Source organism: Acomys russatus, chromosome 25 (genome assembly GCF_903995435.1).
Source record: "Acomys russatus chromosome 25, mAcoRus1.1, whole genome shotgun sequence".
Classification (NCBI taxonomy): Eukaryota; Metazoa; Chordata; class Mammalia; order Rodentia; family Muridae; genus Acomys; species Acomys russatus.
Window position 1 is genome coordinate 34,484,327 of NC_067161.1, and position 18,917 is coordinate 34,503,243.

The following is an 18,917-nucleotide window of genomic DNA, read 5'->3' on the forward strand; positions in this document are numbered from 1 at the left end:
TTTCTACGTGGGTTCTGTCCATTAATCAGGTCCTCAGCCCTCTCCTAGGATGTGTGTCCTCCCTTTATTGCCTATTTATCCTTACTTCCTCTCCTACTTGGAGTAATTCCTAGGTTCTCCATGCAACCTCTCCCCATCTTCCTGCCCAGCCCACTGGGGTCAGGTGAAACTCTTCCGGTCTGCTCCCCTAACTCCGCCTCAGAGGTTCCCCTCAGGTTCCTCCCTACAGCAGCCTTTTCCGGACTCATGTTGTCTCTGAATAAATTCCCCCAGGAGACGTGGTTTCTGACCTATTTTTAGCTGTAGAAGAAGCCTTTGTTGAAGTAAGAGCCTGATGTATAAAGCAGATGGAATTGAGGTATTTGGGGAGGGGGGGGCTCCACCTGCTGGGCCCTTTCTCTTTGTCCTTGGGGCCTCTCTGGGCCCGGCGGGATGGCTCTGCAGTGCCTTCCCATTTTGAATCTGGTCTCACAAATGTACCTGTCCTCCCTCTCATAAGTGCTTTCTTTGACATGACAGCCGGCAAGGAGCATCCCTTCTTTTATGGTCTTAGAAGGCCACATATTTCCCCCAAAGAAAGCATCTTAACTTTCTCATCTCTGCCTAGGAGTGTTGCTCTGTCTGGCAGCCTGCCACCTGCTCAGATCTCACCTGTTTGTGGCTACAGGGTTGGAGTCCACACTCAAATGTCAAGTCCTCTGTGCTGTATGTAGATTGTATAGACAATACGGACAAATTGCATGCTCTTTACAAAGCTGAAGGCTTCTCCCAGACAGGCTTGGAGTGGTATTTCCTCCCTGCTGGGCTGCTATGGACCATAGCAATGCATCAGCGATCCTCTGGGACTAAAGGTCTGGAAGTGTCTTTGTGGTTCCTCACTGAGGCACTCTGGGTCTCCAAAAAACCAAGGAGGCTTCCATTTCCAGTTTTCTCACTGGAGAGTGTCTCTTTTAGAGCCTGGTATGTATGTATGTATGTATACTTTTTGTTTGTTTTGTTTTGTTTTTCCAAGACAGGGTTTCTCTGTGTAGCCTTGGCTGTCCTAGACTCAGTTTGTAGATCAGGCTGGCCTCAAACTCAAAATGATCCACCTGCTTCTGCCTCCCAAGTGCTGGGATTAAAGTCATGTGCCACCATGCAAGGCTATTTTTAATTCTAAATAAGTAGCTAACTTCATGTCTGCTTTGCCTCTGTGTGTGTGTGTGTGTTGGTGTGTGTGTGGCTCCAGTTTGTTAAATAGAACCTCAAACCAGAAGTGTGCACAGGATTCCAGCAAATAGTGAAGTCTGTTACTTGCAGACCTACCCCACACCTCTGTGGGAGAGCCTGTGCTGCCCTCACAGGGAAAACCAGGCTGGAAGGCAGTGGGACAATGGTCAGGAAGTCTGTCTTTCCTGACACCCGTATGTAAGACACATAAAGATGTGGACAAAGCCAGACTGGTGGTCTACACCTGTCATTCCACATCCCAGCATGCAGGAGGTGAAGGCAGGAGGATCCAGAGTTCAAGGTCACTTTTGGGTACATAGATAACTTGAGGCTAGCCTGGGCTACATGAGCGATCCTATCTCAGCACACACACACACACACACACACACACACACACACACACACACACAAACAAGAAAGAAAGGAAGGAAGAAAGGAAGGAAGAAAGAAACCAACAACAACAACCAAAAAAACAAAACAAAACAAAAAAAACCCCGATAAAACAAAAGGGCACAGCAGCAAAGAGCAAAGCACCAGTGATTAATAAGAGGAAAACAGAGGGAAAAAGAAGATAAGGGTTCCTCCTTATCTTCCCTAAAAATCCAAATACAAGGAGATCCTTCTAATGGCCTCATACTATAAAGTCAGTTAATAAGAACATAAGGGCTGGCAAGATGGCTCAGCCTGATGACCTGAGTCTGATCCACAGGACCCAAGATAGAACAAGAGACCCGACTCCTGATAGTTGTCTTTTGACCTACACACACACACATACTGTGCACATGCACACATACACACACACATACACTGTGCACATGCAGGCACACACATATACTGTGCACATGCACACATACACACACACATGCACTGTGTACATGCATGCACACACACAAATAATGAAAATATTTTAAAAATAAATAAATTACATTAATAAATAGACTGCTAAAAGAGGGGAAAATGAAACTAGAAAATGAGATAAAAAGGAAGCAAACTGAAGGCAAAACTCACTATAGAACAAATAGATCAATTAGAACTCAAAGCAAAAGAATGGAACCCACCGATGTCACATACCTAAAGTAGATGAAGAGATGAAAGCAGTCCTGTAGGGATAAAGGGTAATGAGGATGACATGACGGACGTTCTGGAAGATAAACCAAAGCCAGGGCTGAGGGAGGGTTCCTCAAATGCAGAAAACCAAACCACACCAAACCCAAACAAAAACCTCCTACCACTGCAGGCTCAGAACATATCACATTCCAGGGAAGGTAATTTGGAATATTGACCACTAAGACATCTCATAATTATCATTTAAGGGGGGGGGGAAGCGCACGTCTGGCTATGTATGCCATTAAGCCCAGCACTCAGGATACAGAGGCAGGTGGATCTCTGTGAATTCGAGGTCAGCCTGGTCTACAAAGAGAGTTCCAGGACAGCCAAGGTTATTACACAGAGCAACCCTGCCTTGGAAAAACAACAACAGTGGGGTGCACCCCCCACCCCTTCCAAAAAGAAAAGCATCACCTCCGAGGGACTGAGGGAAAACAATTCAGGCTGGCTTCAGACTTTTTCTTCTCACATTCTGTGAGAAAGGAGTTATGATTTAAAAAATATTATAGGCAGGGCTGGGGATGAGGTAACAGACCTAACTAGATGCACGGGGCCTTGGTTCAATCTGCAGCAGTGCGAAATATCAGTAGTGGTGATTTTTTTTTTTCCGCGACCTGATTTCTCTATGTAGCCTTGTCTATCCTGAACTTGCTTTGTAGACCAGGCTGGCCTCAAACTCACAGAGATCCATTTGCTTCTTCTGCCTCTTGACTGCTGGAATTACAGGTATGCGCCACCACACCCAGCTTTTGTTTTTACTTTTAGAAACAAGGTCTCCCTGTGTATCTCTGGCTGGCCTGGAACTCACTTTATAAGCTGAGCTGGCTTCAGGCTCATAAAGATCTTCCTGCCTCAGCCTCTTGAGTGCTGGGAATAAAGGCGTGCCCACCCCTACTGACTAATTGACATTCTTTAAAACTTTTTAAAAATTGTGTGTGTGTGTGTGTGTGTGTGTGTGTGTGTGTGTGTGTGTGTGTGTGGCCGGGCAGTGGTGGCGTATGCCTTTAATCCCAGCACTCAAGAGGCAGAGGTAGGTGGATCACTGTGAGTTTGAGGCCAGCCTTGTCTACAAAGTGACTCCAGGACAGCCAAAGCTACACAGAGAGACCCTGTCTCGAAAAACCAAAAAAAAAAAAAAACAGTATGTGTGTGTGTGTGTGTGTGTGTGAGAGAGAGAGAGAGAGAGAGAGAGAGAGAGAGAGAGAGAGAGAGAGAGAGACAGAGAGACAGAGAGAGAGACAGAGACAGACAGAGACAAAGACAGACAGAGAGACAGAGCGAGCACCTGTGGCGTTCAGAGGGTGTGGGAGTTGGTTCTCTCTGCCTCCCAAGTGCCACTGTGGCCAGCGTAGTTGACATTCTTACATATTTTAACCCTTCCTGGAAAAACAACTAAATATATTCCTCCCATTAAGAACTGAACTGAGAATTTTCTTTTAATTGCAAATGGAAACATATTGGGAAAGGACAGTTGATGAGCACCAAATGAATTAATTAAAACCAAATACTGAATAATTGTGGGACTCTGTTTCCAGAATAGAATGTGATTGTTCCTAGTGCAGACACTGTAAGAATAACAATTAACAAAGGCGAGAAGATGGGAGAAGCCAAGGCAGCAACGACCAGCACAGACAATGGAAATATGAACTTTAAGGAAATGAGAAAAGTCTCTGGATGGTGTTGCAATGTTTTGTTTAGCCTCAGAAGTGTCTTTAGGAAGTAATGTCTCCTGCGGTCAGGAAACATTCTTTGAGGCTCAACTCTTTACGATTCCACTGCAGCTTTCTTTTCTATTGAGTTCAAGGAACATTAAACAATGTTTCCTTTTAGCACCATCGGTATTACAGACCTAATATTTGCTTATTTGTTTGTTTGAGACAGAGATCTTGCAATGTAGACCAATCTGGTCTCAAACTCATAGAGAGCTCCCTGCTTCTGCTTCCCAAGTGCTGGGCTTAAATGTGTGTGCTGTCATGTCTGGCTCACATTTCTTTTATTTTTTGCACGTATGTGTGTGTTTGTTCAGACCCCAGTGCCCCTGGAGTTCGGAGAACAACTTTCAGAAGTCAGTTTTCCAAGCATGGTGGCACACCTGTAATCCCAGCACTCAGGGAGGCAAAGGCAGGTGGATCTCTGTGAGTTCGAGGCCAGCCTGGTCTGCAAAGCGAGTCCAAGACAGCCAAGGCTACACAGAGAAACCCTGTCTCAAACAAACAAACAAACAGATCAGTTTCCTCCTTTTACCATGTGAGTTCCAGGAATCACTAGACTCGTGGGCAAGGACCTTTACCTGCTGAGCCATCTCACTGGCCCACGGTGGGCACGTCTGCAAAAATATTTGTTAGCTTTCCTCCTGTCTGTAAACAATCACAATAAGGCTTTCTAGAACAATGTAGGGTGATGCTTGTGCTGGTCATTTCTGGATGGTAACACTGGGGTCATTTAAACTTAACTGTACTATTTATTTAGCGTGCATATATCATTTTTGTAGAGTCTAGCAGGCTGACACCCACCACACTGCCGTTACAGATGTGTGCTGACACCCACCACACTGCCGTTACAGATGTGTGCTACCACACCCCGCCTTTTATGTGAGTGCAGCAACTCTGAACGCAGATCCTCCTGCTTGCACAGCAGGCTCTTGCACACTGAGCCTGCTGACAGTCCTTTTTCTAGTATCGCCTGAATTGTTTCTAGTGTCGCATAGACTTGTTAGCTAAACACATGCTAGGCAGAATACAGACCTCACTTCCCAGCTCTGGCGACTGGGACACAAGCAGAAATGGTGGAAGTACCCTGTGGCAGCCTCTACATTCATTTGAGAGCATTTGCTCACTTCCTTTGTATCAACTCCATTCCCTTCTGCTACCTGGAGCGCAGACACACACAGTATCGCCACGTTGGACACATGGATAGCGATGACAAGGTGGAAGACAGCACTAAGCCATCTACCCAGACAACACAGGAAGTAGGGAGGGGGATGGAGGGAAGTAAAGAAACGTTAATGTTGTGGAAGTGACTGATCTAACAGAGTCACTATATCAGCCTGCAGGCTCAGGGGTAACCAGAGTACAATTGCTTCCCTGTGGCCCAGGAGGTCAAACACAGGGCCCTGCTCCTGCTAGGCAGGTGCCCTACCACTCAGCCACGCCCAACCTCCCATCCTTTGAATGCATAATGGACTTGAAATAAAGATCAAGAAAGTCTTTTACATCTGTCCCGCTACCCCCACCATGCAATGCTGGGGAGCAAGCCCAGGGACCAGTCAGGTATTCCCCCTCAAGAGCTACATTCCAGACTTTTTATTAAAGAAGAAAAATGTAAGCCATAACAAAAAATAACAGGGGAACCATGAAAAAGCTGAACCTCTATGCAACAAAAGAAATGGCGTGCTGTAAACAGACACAAGAGAAGCAGGAGGCCAGGAAGGCCCTGTTTCCTGGAGCGAGGTCTGCCTTGTTTAGATTTTGTGCTGGTTTTGCCTATGGGGTGGAGATGGATGTGGTCAGAGCAGGGTGGGATAGACAGTGGCATAAGCCTGCTTTCTCTGTGACAACCAAAAGCTCTGAGGACTTCCACAGAGACTTCTTAGCCTGTGATCCTGTGACTTTGGGACCAGTCTGCCTTAGTTGTGTCCCTGGGTGTATGAGGCCCACTTGGAACACTACTGTGGGAACCCCTCTGCTGAGTGTGACAAGATTGTTCTGCTCAACTTTCAGTCCCCGCAGACAATCCATACTCCTTCAGAAGTGCAAACCGACTGCAGCATAAATAGTGAAATTCCCTGTTCCCTGCACCCTCCAGGCTTTTCCATCTCAGCTACTGACTGGAACTGCCTAAGGTAGGTGTTTGTCTGTTTGGATTTAATCTAATTTTAAATTATGTGTGTATTGGTGGGGGAGTGTGTATACATGTATGTGGTAGTGGTGGTGGTGGTGTGTGTGTGTATGTGTGTGTGCCCAATGAGACCAGAGGCATCAGACACCCCTGGAGTTACAGGCTGTTGTACACTGACCCAAGATATGGATGTTGGAAGCCAAATTTGCGTCTTCTAAAAGGTTGAGGAGCCATCTCTTCATCCCCTCCTCCTTTTGTTTTGAGTCAGGGTCTCTCTCTCTCTCTCTCTCTTTTTTAAATGTATGTGCATTGGTGTTAGGGTGTCAGATCTTAGAGTTACAGACAGTTGTGAGCTGCCATGTGGTTGCTGGGGATTGAACCCTGGTCCTTTGGAAGAGCAGGTGGTGCTCTTAACCACTGAGCCATCTCTCCAGCCCAAGAGACAGGGTCTCTCTACGTAGTCCTGGCTGGCCTAGAACTTATTCAGTAGACCAATTTGGCCTCAACACACAAAAGTCCACCTGCCTCTGCCTCGCCAATGCTGGGATTAAAAGTTTGCGGCACCATGCCGAACTAAGTGGATGTTTTGAAATAATGTTCAGGTAAAAATGAAAGGCAATTTAAGGCTCAGGAGGTGCAGGGGAGGGGAGGGGGCGAGAAAAAGATAGCTGGGAGTCACTTCTTGCCTGTCATAGGAAGAGAGAAGGGAAAGGCAGAAATTGTCTAGGATGATAAAATCATCACCAATTGCCCACACTCACTCTGTGGGATAGGCCATTCTGGCTGTTGTGGGCCTAGAGGCGGTCACCACTAAACACTAGGTTTCAACCCCAATTTAAAGCCCCTTGCTTAGTTTTTTTTTTTTTTTTTTTTTTTTTTTCATTTTCAGAGAACAATTTGAGGGAGTCAGTTCTCTCCATTTTGTAGATCCCAGTGATTAAACTCGGATCGTCAGATGTCGTGGCGAGCAACTTCACCCACTGAGCTATCTGGCTGGCCCATGGATACCTACGTTTTTATCATCAGAAGAGCAGCATTTGTATTCATAGGTAAGGTTAAGAAGCTGGGTGCGGGGTGTGACTCAAACAGAAAAGCCATGGACCCACCTCTCCACTCTAACCATGTGCTGTGCCCCCCCACTTTGTTTTTTATTTATTTATATATTTTTTTGAGACAGTCTCCTGTATTCCAGGCTGGCCTCGAATTTGTTATATAGCGGAGGATGATCTTGAACTCTGAAGTGCCCTGCCTCAAACTCCCAAATGCTAGGCAAGCACTCTACCAAAGGAGCTGCATGCCCACCACATTTCTTGTCAGAGAAATGTACAAGGAACAACAGCACAGTGGAACATAAAACAAAATAAAAACAGTGTTAAGTCCAACTGGGTACCTTGGAGACAAGATATGGTTTGTAAAGAAAGAAGGGAAAAATCACTTTAGGGAGAGAAGGTGAGTGGTACCACAGCCATGGAGGGGACAGGAAGTGTTCTACAGCAACCAGGTGTGCCACGATCAGATGCGGTCTCCAGAGAACTCCAGCAGATAAATACAAGTTTCCACTGAGTGGGAGGACAGGGTTGTTTCTCAAGAAGATATTGGGGGCGGGGGTACACATTCGTGGGAAGTGGGGGGACAGAGGCAAATTTTGCCTTACTATCAGGGAGACCAGAAAGGTGGAGAAAGGAAGACGAGGCAAGCTGGATCTTGTAGTCACTGAAAAAGATTACTAAGCCCCTTGAGACATTTGTGCACATTTTTTGAGTGGTGTGGTTGGCGAAAAAGATGCACGAGCTGTGAGAATCAAGGTCCTCTCTGCATAATGACATAACTGCAAACTCGTGGGACAGGCAGGGTGGGGATCACTAGCAATATGCTATGTAGATGGTCGAGCTCTGCTTCCCAAACTGTGCATCTTTCTCCGGTTCATCATTGCGCAAGGAGCCAAAGGCTGCCTGGCCGGACGCACCGGTCCAACCCAGGGTTCCCGCCCTAGCTCTGACTTAGAGCATCAGGTGGGACCCATGCTGAGGGGGCCTCTCCAGGACCCGCAGCGAATAAACCCTCCTGCTGGTGGTTCCAGTGCATTTGCAGGTTCCAGTAAGGACAGTCAACTTGAAGGCAGAACCCCCACGGCGCACATAGCACCCCTCTGCGCAGTGCACTAATGCAGCTTCCCAGGGACACGTAGCAGGCCTCAGGAAGCGCCCCCGGACCCCCAGACGTGGCAGTTCGGGACCCCTTACTCTGCAGACTACAAGTCCCAGCAGCACCCGCAGCTAGTACCTCCCGCTAAGCCGCGGAGACCCCAGGTCGGTCCCAGCCGCGGGGAGCGCGCTGCGCTGGGGCTGAGCGGGATAGGGAGGCCGGTCCCGCGGGCGGGGGCGGGGCCGGCTCCGCGGCTTCTCCCGCCGCCGCCGCCAAGGGGAGTTTCCAGGAAGTGGCCATATTGAATCCATTCAGCCGCAGCCGCCCGGGCGGAGCGCGTCCCGCAGCCCGCTCGTCCTCGCCGCGGCTCCGGCGCTCCCCGCAGCCCGCCCGCCCGGTGCGCAGCTCACCATGGCGGCTACCGACCTGGAACGCATCTCGGTGAGGCCCGCGGCGCGCTGGGGCGCGGGAGGGGGCGCGAGGCGGGCTGTCAGTACCGCGCGGTGGGGCCTCGAACCCGGGGACTCCCGAGCTAACCCTGGGAGGGGGTCTCGGAGTGTCAGGCTTCGCGCAATGTAAGCTCCTTTTGGGGGGGGTGGAAGCCAAGACCTGGGCGGCTCTGGGCAGGTGTGAAAACAGACTCGTGTCCAGAGGGGAGGATCCCAGACTCCCCCAACTCTCCTCTCCTAGGGTGTTCCTGCACCTCTGGGGACTTGCCTTAGCCGCGCAGTTGCTCTTAGCTGGGTGCAAAGAGTGAGGATGGAGCCCCAGGGATCCAGGGATTTTTCATCCCCAACACACACACACACACACACACACACACACACACACACACACACTCCCGAAAGAGCTCAGGGGAGTTGCAGACTTTGGTCCGGAAAAACCCAGGCTTGCTGTTCATCTCCTCCACGACCCCCCCCAACCCCCCACCCTCAGCTTAGATCCTGGGTGCGACTCCAGACAGGTCAGGGCCTCAGTGGTAGGCTCTGGGTCTGCGGCAGCCATTCCCAGGAGCTGAGCTGATTCCAGATCTAAACCATTGAGTATTTGTTTGGGCCCCAGTCAGGGTCTGCCTTCCTCTGGGCTGACGTCACTTGGTGGTCCTAACACGGGTGTCTGTGGACTTGAGCCAGGCCATAGCACGCGGAGGGAGGCCTTTTGGGGGTTGTCTGCACTCTCGGTGTCTAAGGCTGGATTTGGGTGTGTCTGGGAGGCTAGGCTGTGACAGTGAAGGAAGCTGTGTCCTCTTGCCAGCATGTGAGGCCCTGGTCGGCTGGAAGGGGAGGAGGGGAAGGGAGGGAGGAGGTGGAGGAGGGCTTAGGGCTGTTGGAAGGAGGGAGAATTCTGAATGTGTGACCGATAACGAATTGGTTCTGGGGCTAAATAAAGGAGCCAGAACTTATGTAATTTATGCTATAAATACTGTCATCTGAATTTATATATGCAAATTTCTTCTTTAATCTGAAAATACATTTGTTGGTCTTTAGGGATAATATAGCTCTTGGTTTCATAATGTGTAGATTGGTGTGTTCTGTGCTCCTTGGGGAGGGAGGCTGTCTGTCTGGTAAGTAAGTTTGACTGCATGGAGAGCAGATGCAGAGACCTGGCCAAACCAAGCTCCACTTCACTCTTGTGGCTGTAAAATGGAATTTATGTACTGCAGGAAAACAGCCGAGTCCTTATAAACCTACCCAGTCGATGGAGACCAAGCGATGTGTGTGTGTGTGTGTGTGTGTGTGTGTGTGTGCGCGTGTGTGCTGCATTTTCTGTGCTTAGCTGACCAGAAGGTTATGTCTGGGTTTGTTTTGAGGTCAGAGGTTTGTCTCAACAGTTGATCTTGCCCAGACGGGAGAGTATGTGTCGAGCAACTGGCGTTAGTGGCCCGAGAGGATTCCTGGAGATGCCACTTGTTGGTCATGGGACATCTGGCAAGCTCTTTAACCCTCAGTGTTCTCATCTCTACCGTGAGAGAAAACAGTCTCTCCCCTCATAGAGTTGTGCGGAATGCAGGCGAGGTACTTGAGTGGTGTCAGAGCCGTGATAAGGACTCAGGAAATACCCAGCCATGTGTGAGATGGCAGGAGGGAATGTGTTTGCCTGGTTGTGCCGCCTGCCACCACTGTGGCCAGAGATAGCCTCAGACAGCCTGCTGAGCGTCTACACTGTCCAGCTGTGCCTTGGGAGGTCCTCGCCTCTGTTTGCTCTTGGATCATTTCTGTGGGAAGACTTCATATTACCTCCATAGTAGGCCAAAGCACGGGGGAGGGGGTGGCGGGGACAGTGCAGCTGGAATGCTGGAAACCTGGGGCCTTGCTTAGTATGATGGCTGTACTAGGACGGATGCCTTCCTCACCCTGCGGGCCATCAGCCTCCTGGGAGGACTTGGACGGGATTGAATTTGGGTGGAGATGCTGGGTAGAGTTTGGCCGGGATTTAGAAGTCTGGTCTCTTTTCCTCCCTTCCTTGTCATCCTAGGAAGGTAATTTCCTCCCTTATCTTGTGCATAACCATACTGACTCCTTAGAGAGCTTTTTGAAGGTTAACTGTAGCCTTGACCTATTGGAGACATGCTGGATATTTCTCCAGCTGCAAGGGTTGGTGGCACTGTGGCAGGTATCCACTGCCCCTCAGGTTAGTGCAGAGGTAGGTGGTCAGACCCAGCTCCTGAGGACCTGAAAACTGTCTTAGTCTGGAGCCTACAGGATCACACAGAAGGGTTCGGCCTGTAGCTCAGGAGTGGAGAACATAACTTGTGTCAGAATTCTCGGTTCAGTACCCTGTGTTGCCTGGAAGAAAAAAAAAAATGAACACACAACGACTTACTTTGAGATGGAGGTGTGTTGGTATCTTTTTTGTTTTTGAGTCAAGGTATCTCTACATAGTCCTGGCTGTCCTGGAACCCGCTCTGTAGAACAGGCTGGCCTCGAACTCACAGAGATGTATCTGCCTGCTTCTGTTTCCCAAGCACTGGGACTAAAGGCGTGCGCCACCATGCCTGGCAGTGTGTTGGTACCTTGACCTACTCTTCCTGGCATGGAGCGCACACCATAAGCCTACCTTCATTCTATTTTATTTATTTGTTACGTGTATCTGAGAATGTATGTACACGGGTATGTATGTGTGATCGTGTGCGTGTGGAGGTTGGAGGGCAACTTTCGAGTCTTTCTTTCATCATATGAATCCAAGGATGGAATTTAAGCTGTCAGGCTTGACAGCAGATGCCCTCCCTCACCTACAGTCATCCTGCTGGCCCCACATCTCTGACCCTTGACTGGGTCCTGCTTGGCCTTAAGTTCCTGACTGTTGTATATGTATGTGGGGACAACCCTCAGCAGGCTCTGTCAATCTCTTGGCCCCCCTTGGGCCCTCAGACTCCTGCCTGCCACACTCTTGAGGTCCCTCTCTTGTTTCTTGGTCTCTGACTCTGAGGTTCACTCTCCTGACCAGCTCCTGTGACTCTCCTGTCTGCATCTAATGGAGCAAGGTCCAGACTCCTAGCTGAGAGACCCGGTAGGTCCCCAGGGAGGTGAAGATGTGCGGGGGAGAGGGGAAAAAAACGTGAGACTGCCTCATACTGGGCATTCTTCCCAGCCAGTCACTTACCCCCCATCTCTGCTTTATCCTAGGCACCATCTGTTACATCCGTTGTCACCCCTGTAATCTTGACACTTCCCCAACAAGCATGCTATCCAAGGAGTGCCTATTTTGTCCTGAAGCTAGGGGTGTGGGAGCAGCCTTCTCACCCAAGCAAGTGTGACTCAAGACCCCTGTCCCCTGGGATCTCCTTATCCTGTGAAAATGACCAGTAACCTTGCCGAGCCTTTCTGGACAGCCGATAGTTGAGCAAAAAGGGTCTGGGTGGCTCCCTGTGGCTAGCATTGAGGGGTCACATATGAATGCCACAGGCAAAGCCACAACTCTACACCTTTCTCCAGGAGGTAGGGGTGCCCTTTGCTTCCTTCCTCCCTTCCCTCCCTACCACACTAGGGGACTAACCTTACTGGGACCTTATGGAATGGAGCAGAGCTATGAGTCTGGTGAGAAGGTATTGATGGACCAAGGGAGCATCCGAGTACAGGCTGCTTGAGGCAGGAAGGGAGAGGATGGCACTGACCACAGTGCCAAGGAAGATAAGAGGAGGTGGAGAATTCAGGGCCTGTCCAAAAGCTTTGGATGGCAGGGAGGGCAATGGATGCTTCGCGCTCACTGTCTTTTTTGTTTTTTCTTTTTCTTTCTTATTTCTTATTTATTTATTTGGGTTTTTTTGAGACAGGGTTTCTCTGTGTAGCCTTGGCTGTCCTAGACTTGCTTTGTAGACCAGGCTGGCCTCGAACTCACAGCGATCCGCCAGCCTCTGCCTCCCGAGTGCTGGGATTAAAGGCATGCGCCACCATGGCCAGCCCGTTCATTGTCTTTTTCATGTCAGCAAGCTGAGGTTGGATGAAGAAGCAGATTCTGGTTGCTGGCCAATCAAAGATGGGCCCATTGTCCATGAGGACCCCTTGAGGTGATCGGCTTTTGAGCCCTAGGATGAGCTAGGTAGTGGTCTGTCTGTGTTTGGGACGGTAACTACGCGGGACGTCTGTATGGCTGAGGCCCAGCTTCCTTGGGGCCATGCCCCAGCTGCAGGATGACAGAGCAAAGAAGCAAGGGCCAGCTGGCCTCCAGGTGTCTCCCAGGGCCTCTTCAACTTCCTGTTTCAGTGCTGCCTTGAGGGTCTTGGGAGCCCCCGCCACATCCTACGATGCACTGGCTTTCTGGACCACCAGATGTGGAGCTGGTTAGGCAGGAGGGAGACACATGTGCTCCCCCCTAGCATGCAAAGGGGTGTCTCCAAGAGTCAGAATGCCTGACTGGGGGAGCTGGGCTGGTCTCTATTAGCTTCTGTAGGAGTTGTGTGCATCCTCGGGGCGCATGTAAAAAAGCCTAGTTGGGAAGAAGCCGCAGAGGACAGGGTGGGAGCTTCTTAGCAGTAGCTACAGTTGCTCTGTTTGCTTTGGGGGCAAATTGGATATTCTTAGGACTAGTAGCTTCCAGGTACATAGTAGGCTTTTAAATTTTTATTTACTTTTTTTTTTGTTTTGTTTTTGTTTTTGTTTTTGTTTTTCGAGACAGGGTTTCTCTGTGTAGCCTTGGCCATCATGGACTCGCTTTGTAGACCAGGCTGGCCTCGAACTCACAGCGATCCGCCTGCCTCTGCCTCCCGAGTGCTGGGATTAAAGGCGTGCGCCACCACGCCCGGCAACTTATTTATTTATTTATTTATTTACTTATTTATTTATTACGTATACAGTGCTCTGCCTGCATGGCAGAAGAGGGCATTAGATCACATTATGGATGGTTGTGAGCCACCATGTGGTTGCTGGGAATTGAACTTGGGACCTCTGGAAGAGCAAGCAGTGCTCATAACCTCTGAGCCATCTCTCCAGCCCCCATAGTAGGCTTTTTGACAGAACCAAGTTAGAGGGACAGAACCAGAGAAAGTGAGAGTCCATCTCTGATCGTGGTCTCTGGCTGTGGGCCACTGGGGGACCTGGGCTTTAGGGAGGAGTTGTGGGATGGACCCAGGATTCTCCTCAAGGACAAAGAAGACCCTTTGTGTCTGCTTCTAGGGTGAATGGGCAGCAGAGATGCATAGCTGTGCCTCCATAGCCACCTCTGGTCATGTTGGTGCTAAGGTACCCCTCTGGTACTCACCAGTGCCATCATCCTGTGGTGGTAGACAAGGCAGGGGCATTTTGGAGCCCACGTTCCCCATTCCAAGGCTGGTGTTTCATTCATGAAGAAACGCTGCCTCCTTCTCTGAATGAGGTTGGACCACTTGTGGCTTTCCCCATGGCAGACAGTGGTGGCTGCCCCTAGAGTCTGTCCCTAGCCAAGTGGAGGTCTGGAGCTGCCGTGCAGAGCACTCCATATGTGCAGTGGCAGCAACACACATCAAAGCCTAAGAAAGAGTCTGTGTCCCAGGCCTTGTGGGTAGCAGGGACAGGCATGGTCCAGGAACTGTGCTTTTTCCTTTCTTGGAAACCCTCTTTTGGTAGAAATGTGAACCAAAGCATCCCTGGTTGGTGAGCTGCAGCCTGGCAGTAAGAAGAGGGAGAAATTGTCCTGGGCAGAGAAGCAAAGGGCGAAGTACTGGGGCCCAGGGAGAACCTGGTCTTCCTACAGAGTATAGGGAATAACAGGCCCAGTGAGAGTGACACCACCACCCCCCAGTTGACCTCTGTGAGGGTTGCCAGGGTTTGCTTCCTTCCAGGTGTTCAGTTGCTGCTGCAGAAGACACTCTATGGCCCAGGTGTCCTCTGGATTGAGGGCAGGTGGGTCTCGCTTCTGTTCTCCTTAGGTCGAGGATAACAGCTTCTCCATCTTTGCCCTCCCACATACAACCTTTTAGTAATTTCCCGTGACCTCTAACCTGGGTTTAGAAGCTTGCTTGGAATCCTGGGACCAGAGCCTAAGCTTTTCCTGGGAAAATTCCTAGGATTCCTCTTGGGTTCAAGGACAGTTGTGCTTAAGACCCCAGTTCTGGCCTGAGGCCTCTGCTCTGGCTATTTTTAAGGCCTAGGCTGCTTAGGAGGAGCTGAAGTTGCTTTGTGCCAGGAGCATGGGTGGAGAAGGCTCCCAGTGGGACAGTGGTTCCGGGCTCCATTGCTCAGGGCCTTCTTCCCCGGGGCTCGTGTTCTCAGGAGGGTATACCCCAGGATGCCTTGAGATGAACAGGAGGGTAAAGCCTTCTGAATTTTAAGCCCTAAGGTAATCTAGGAGGCCAGAAGATGCTAGGCACAGGAGCAAGGCAACAGATATGTTCAGAAACCAAGGTAGTAGAGAAGTGTGCGGAAAGCCTGGCATCAGGGAGCTGCTCTGCGCCCAGGATTCAGGAACCCCACTTCTTAGATGGTGTGTCTGCTCTGATTGGTTTGGGGTTCTTTATTCATCCTCAGCTTGGCCACTCTTGTTGGTGTGGGTACCTCAGGAGATTTCCAGTCTCTGTGGATAGTCTGTTTTGGTGTGGGAGCAAGCTGTGAGACCTGATTTCTCCCTAGATGCCACCTCGATTCTTGGTAAAAACGGGCAGTTCCTTGTGTCTGTCAATCAGGGCTGATCCTGAGGGTTCAGACAGAGCAATTCCGGACCGGGAGAGGGATGTCCCAGTTACCCACTGGGCTGTATAATAAACAAAGTCCTCTGTTTTGTTCTGGATGGCTAGGCATGCAGGATGGCATTTCTTATTTGGTTGTTTTCTCTGATGTGCCAAAGAAAGGATAACGTAGAAACCCGGGGCTTGGCTCGGGATCCAGGAGCTTGTTAGTGATTAAAGAGGGCATCTTGGCCCGTGGAGTTTCTTATTGTGTGCAGATCTCCAAGCTGCCAACTCTCTCTCTCTGCCCAGGGGGATCTTTGAAGATGTTTAAAGCTCCTAGTGGGTACCCTAGGTTGCTGGATATGAAAAGGGCCGGAGTCAGCAGGATCTACCCCTGCCTAGGGCTTGCCAACCTAAAGGCTCATCCTCATGGAAGAGTTTCCCGACCTCCAGGATGGAGTGGACACACCATCTCCCCAGCCTGCACAGTAATGTCTTTGGTCTAGATCGTTCTTCAAAATGCCAAAACATCGTATTGTGCCCAGTAGTCTCATCTTTTTTTTTCTTTTTCTTTTTGCTTTTCTTTCTTTTTTTTTGTTTTTGTTTTTTTGTTTTGTTTTGTTTTGTTTTTCAAGACAGGGTCTCTCTGTGTAGTCTTGGCCGTCCTGGACTCACTTTGTAGACCAGGCTGGCCTCAAACTCACAGCAATCCGCCTGCCTCTGCCTCCTGAGTGCTGGGATTAAAGGCATGTGCCACCACTGCCCGGCTTCTTTTTTCTTTTCATATTTTTCTTTTTTTGAGACAAGATCTCACGTAGCCCAGGCTGTCCTCAAGTGCCCAACAATAGCCTTGAATTCCTGATTCTCCTGCCTTTGCATCTCAGTGCTGAGATTACAGGTGTGTGTCACCGTCTCTACTTATTCTTAGTGTTGGACGTCTTTTCCTTCCTTTTCACTTTGTTCTATTTGGGGGGAGGTGCTAAGGGTAGAAATTGAGGCCGTATAGATGGTTAGGAGACTGCTTTACCACTGAGCTACATTCCCCAGGCCTTGGTAGTCCAGGCTAGCCTGGAAACCACAATCCTCCTGCCGTAGCTTCTTCAGCATCTGCTACTGGTATGCCAACCATCGGTGACTTGTTTGTAGTGTTTTTGTGTTTGTTTTTGTTTTTCGAGACAGTCTCTTTCTGTGTAGCCTTGGCTGTCCTGGACTCGCTTTGTAGACCAGGCTGGCCTAGAACTCACAGCGATCCACCTGCCTCTGCCTCCCGAGTGCTGGGATTAAAGGCTTGCGCCACCACGCCTGGCCTTGGTTTTGTTTTTTGAGACAAGGTTTCTCTGTGTAGCCTTGGCTGTCCTGGAACTCACTTTGTAGACCAGGCTGGCCTCAAACTCAAAAAGGCCTCTGCCTTCCCAAGTGCTGGAATTAAAGGTGTGTGCCACCAAACACCCGGCTTGTTTGTGTTTTGAGACAGGGTCTCTCTGTGTAGTTCAGGCTGGCCTTGAACTCCTTGATCAACCTCCCTCAGCATCCCTAACATTGAGATTGCCTGTGTTGCCGTGGCCTGCTTGGTTCTCTTAGGGGGAAATCAGATTTGGCCACAGTGGACCTGCATTCCCACAGTTGACTGTAACCCAGACCTGTGGCTACCCTGGGTCATGTCTGAGGATGGAGCAAGGGCTCTGCCGTTTCCACCTCTCTCTGGAAGGGTTCTACACTTGACCGTATCAGCCGCTATCTTTCAACCAGAGTCATGTGGCCAGAGTGTAAGTCTCCCCATCATGCTGTCTCCACTCAGATCCTAAGCAGCATGGCCTCCTGTAAATGACTGTCTCACAGTGTCCCAGTGGTCTCCTCTGTACGGTGGAGACCATGCTGCAGCCAGCCTCATGGGGCTGCTGCGTGGAGTAAAATGGAAGCTGTATATTTTAGAACTCATAAATATTAGCTGTAACTCTGGTGGTCACCAGCCTTGCTATATCGATCCTCTTTGGCCATTTATGGTGCCTCCCTGGCCTCTATGGCACTTGAGTTTAGAACAAGCCTGGAGTCAAGGATGTAGTGCCCTTACCTTCTCACTGGTGGCTGTCCCCGTGCCTGCCGTACAGCAGATATGTCCAGTGATGACTGACTGTGATGAATTGGGAGCCTTCTGAGTGCAACAGAAACAGTGTTTTGGCTAAGGGCTTGTTTCTGCTCTCCAGCCTTGCTGGGCTGCGCCCTGGTTAGTGCCACATGTGGGGAAACACTGACTGTAGGTCTTTAGGTTCAATTCGCACACAGCAGTTCTTAACGAGTGACAGATGACTTCCATTCTACTCCAAGGCTGTAAGCTCAGATGCCTGGCCTTCCTTGCCCCTTCTTCTAGTTTCCTGGGTCTCCCCACTCTCTCCTGTCCCTTCACATCCATTGTTCTGTGGAGACTGGCAGTCAAGGCAGCCTCAACCACCGTGCTAAGCTAAGGACATAGACTGGACCCATACAGAAGGAGCTCCCTAGCTGCTCTGGCATTTTCTTGGCCTGGCTGCCCCGTGGGAGGGAGCTATAGTCTTAGGCTAGCCCCTTAGATGATCATAATGTGCTTTGGCATCATGGTGATTGGCTATCACCAAATGTCAGGGCTGCTACCCATCGGGAGACCTGATATTCCAAGTCCTGGTCACTGCATCCTGTAGGGGACGCCTTGGGTGATACTAGTTCTTCCTGGGCTATGAGTGCTCAGGCTTGCAAGCGTCTGAGGGGAGGGTGACACTTTGCAGTAAGTAGGACATTTTGGGTCACGAGTTATTGATGCCAAATGTGTGATCAGGAAGGGCTGGCATTAGTGAGAGTCATCCCTCAGTAAAGCCAGAAGGTCACATCAGTGTCCTGAGAACAGGGAAGAACGCTATCTCTGCCAATGCAGTAGCCATTCCTCTCAGTATGTAGGTGCACCAGAGATGACAGCCAGTCTGGTCCTTGATGGTCCTGGGTAGACAGTGCAGCGTGGGCAATACGTTGGGGATGATGACCTTCTCGCCCTCCACACAGTGCCACAGAGAGAGAGAGAGAGAGAGCGCCATGTTGTGTGAGGGAAGGCCCGGCAGGGCTGCTAAGCCTAGGTAGGTGGGCTTGTATGATCCTCAGTGCTGCTTTTAGCCTCTGGAGGCCAGAATTCTAAGAAAGCTGGGGAAAGTGAGGCATAGGCTGGCCTGCTCTTCTTCCTTCTTCCTTCCTTCCTTCCTTCCTTCCTTCCTTCCAGCTTTCCTTCCTTCCTTTCTTCTTCTTTTTCAGGTTCTTTGCTATGGTGTGTGTGTGTGTGTGTGTGTGTGTGTGTGTGTGTGTGTGTGTGTGGTTTCCAGACACAGCTGACTTGGTCAGTTTCAGCGGCAGACTACAGGATGTTGGATTGCATCCTGATTGTGTCACCCTTGGAAGGAGAATATGAATAAATACGCAGCCTTCTCGGCAAGCACAGCACGCCTTCAGTTTTGGAGATTTTTCAGTCTTACCTAAAAATAAGCTCCGGGCTGTTCTGTCCTGTATTTGATCCTCAGGC

The 18,917-nt window shown here is 50.0% G+C and overlaps 1 protein-coding gene across 6 annotated transcripts in view; it reads left to right on the forward strand.

Annotated features, from left to right (window-relative positions):
* The first annotated feature begins 8,584 nt into the window (after positions 1-8,584).
* The window catches only part of Septin8 (septin 8), a 28,460-nt gene continuing 18,127 nt past the window's right edge, over positions 8,585-18,917 (forward strand). For all 6 annotated transcript variants that reach the window (XM_051168422.1, XM_051168423.1, XM_051168427.1 and 3 more), the window contains exon 1: positions 8,585-8,739. In XM_051168422.1, coding sequence (XP_051024379.1) covers positions 8,710-8,739 — 30 coding nt within the window. In that variant the 5' untranslated portion in view covers positions 8,585-8,709. The remainder of the gene's footprint in view (positions 8,740-18,917) is intronic.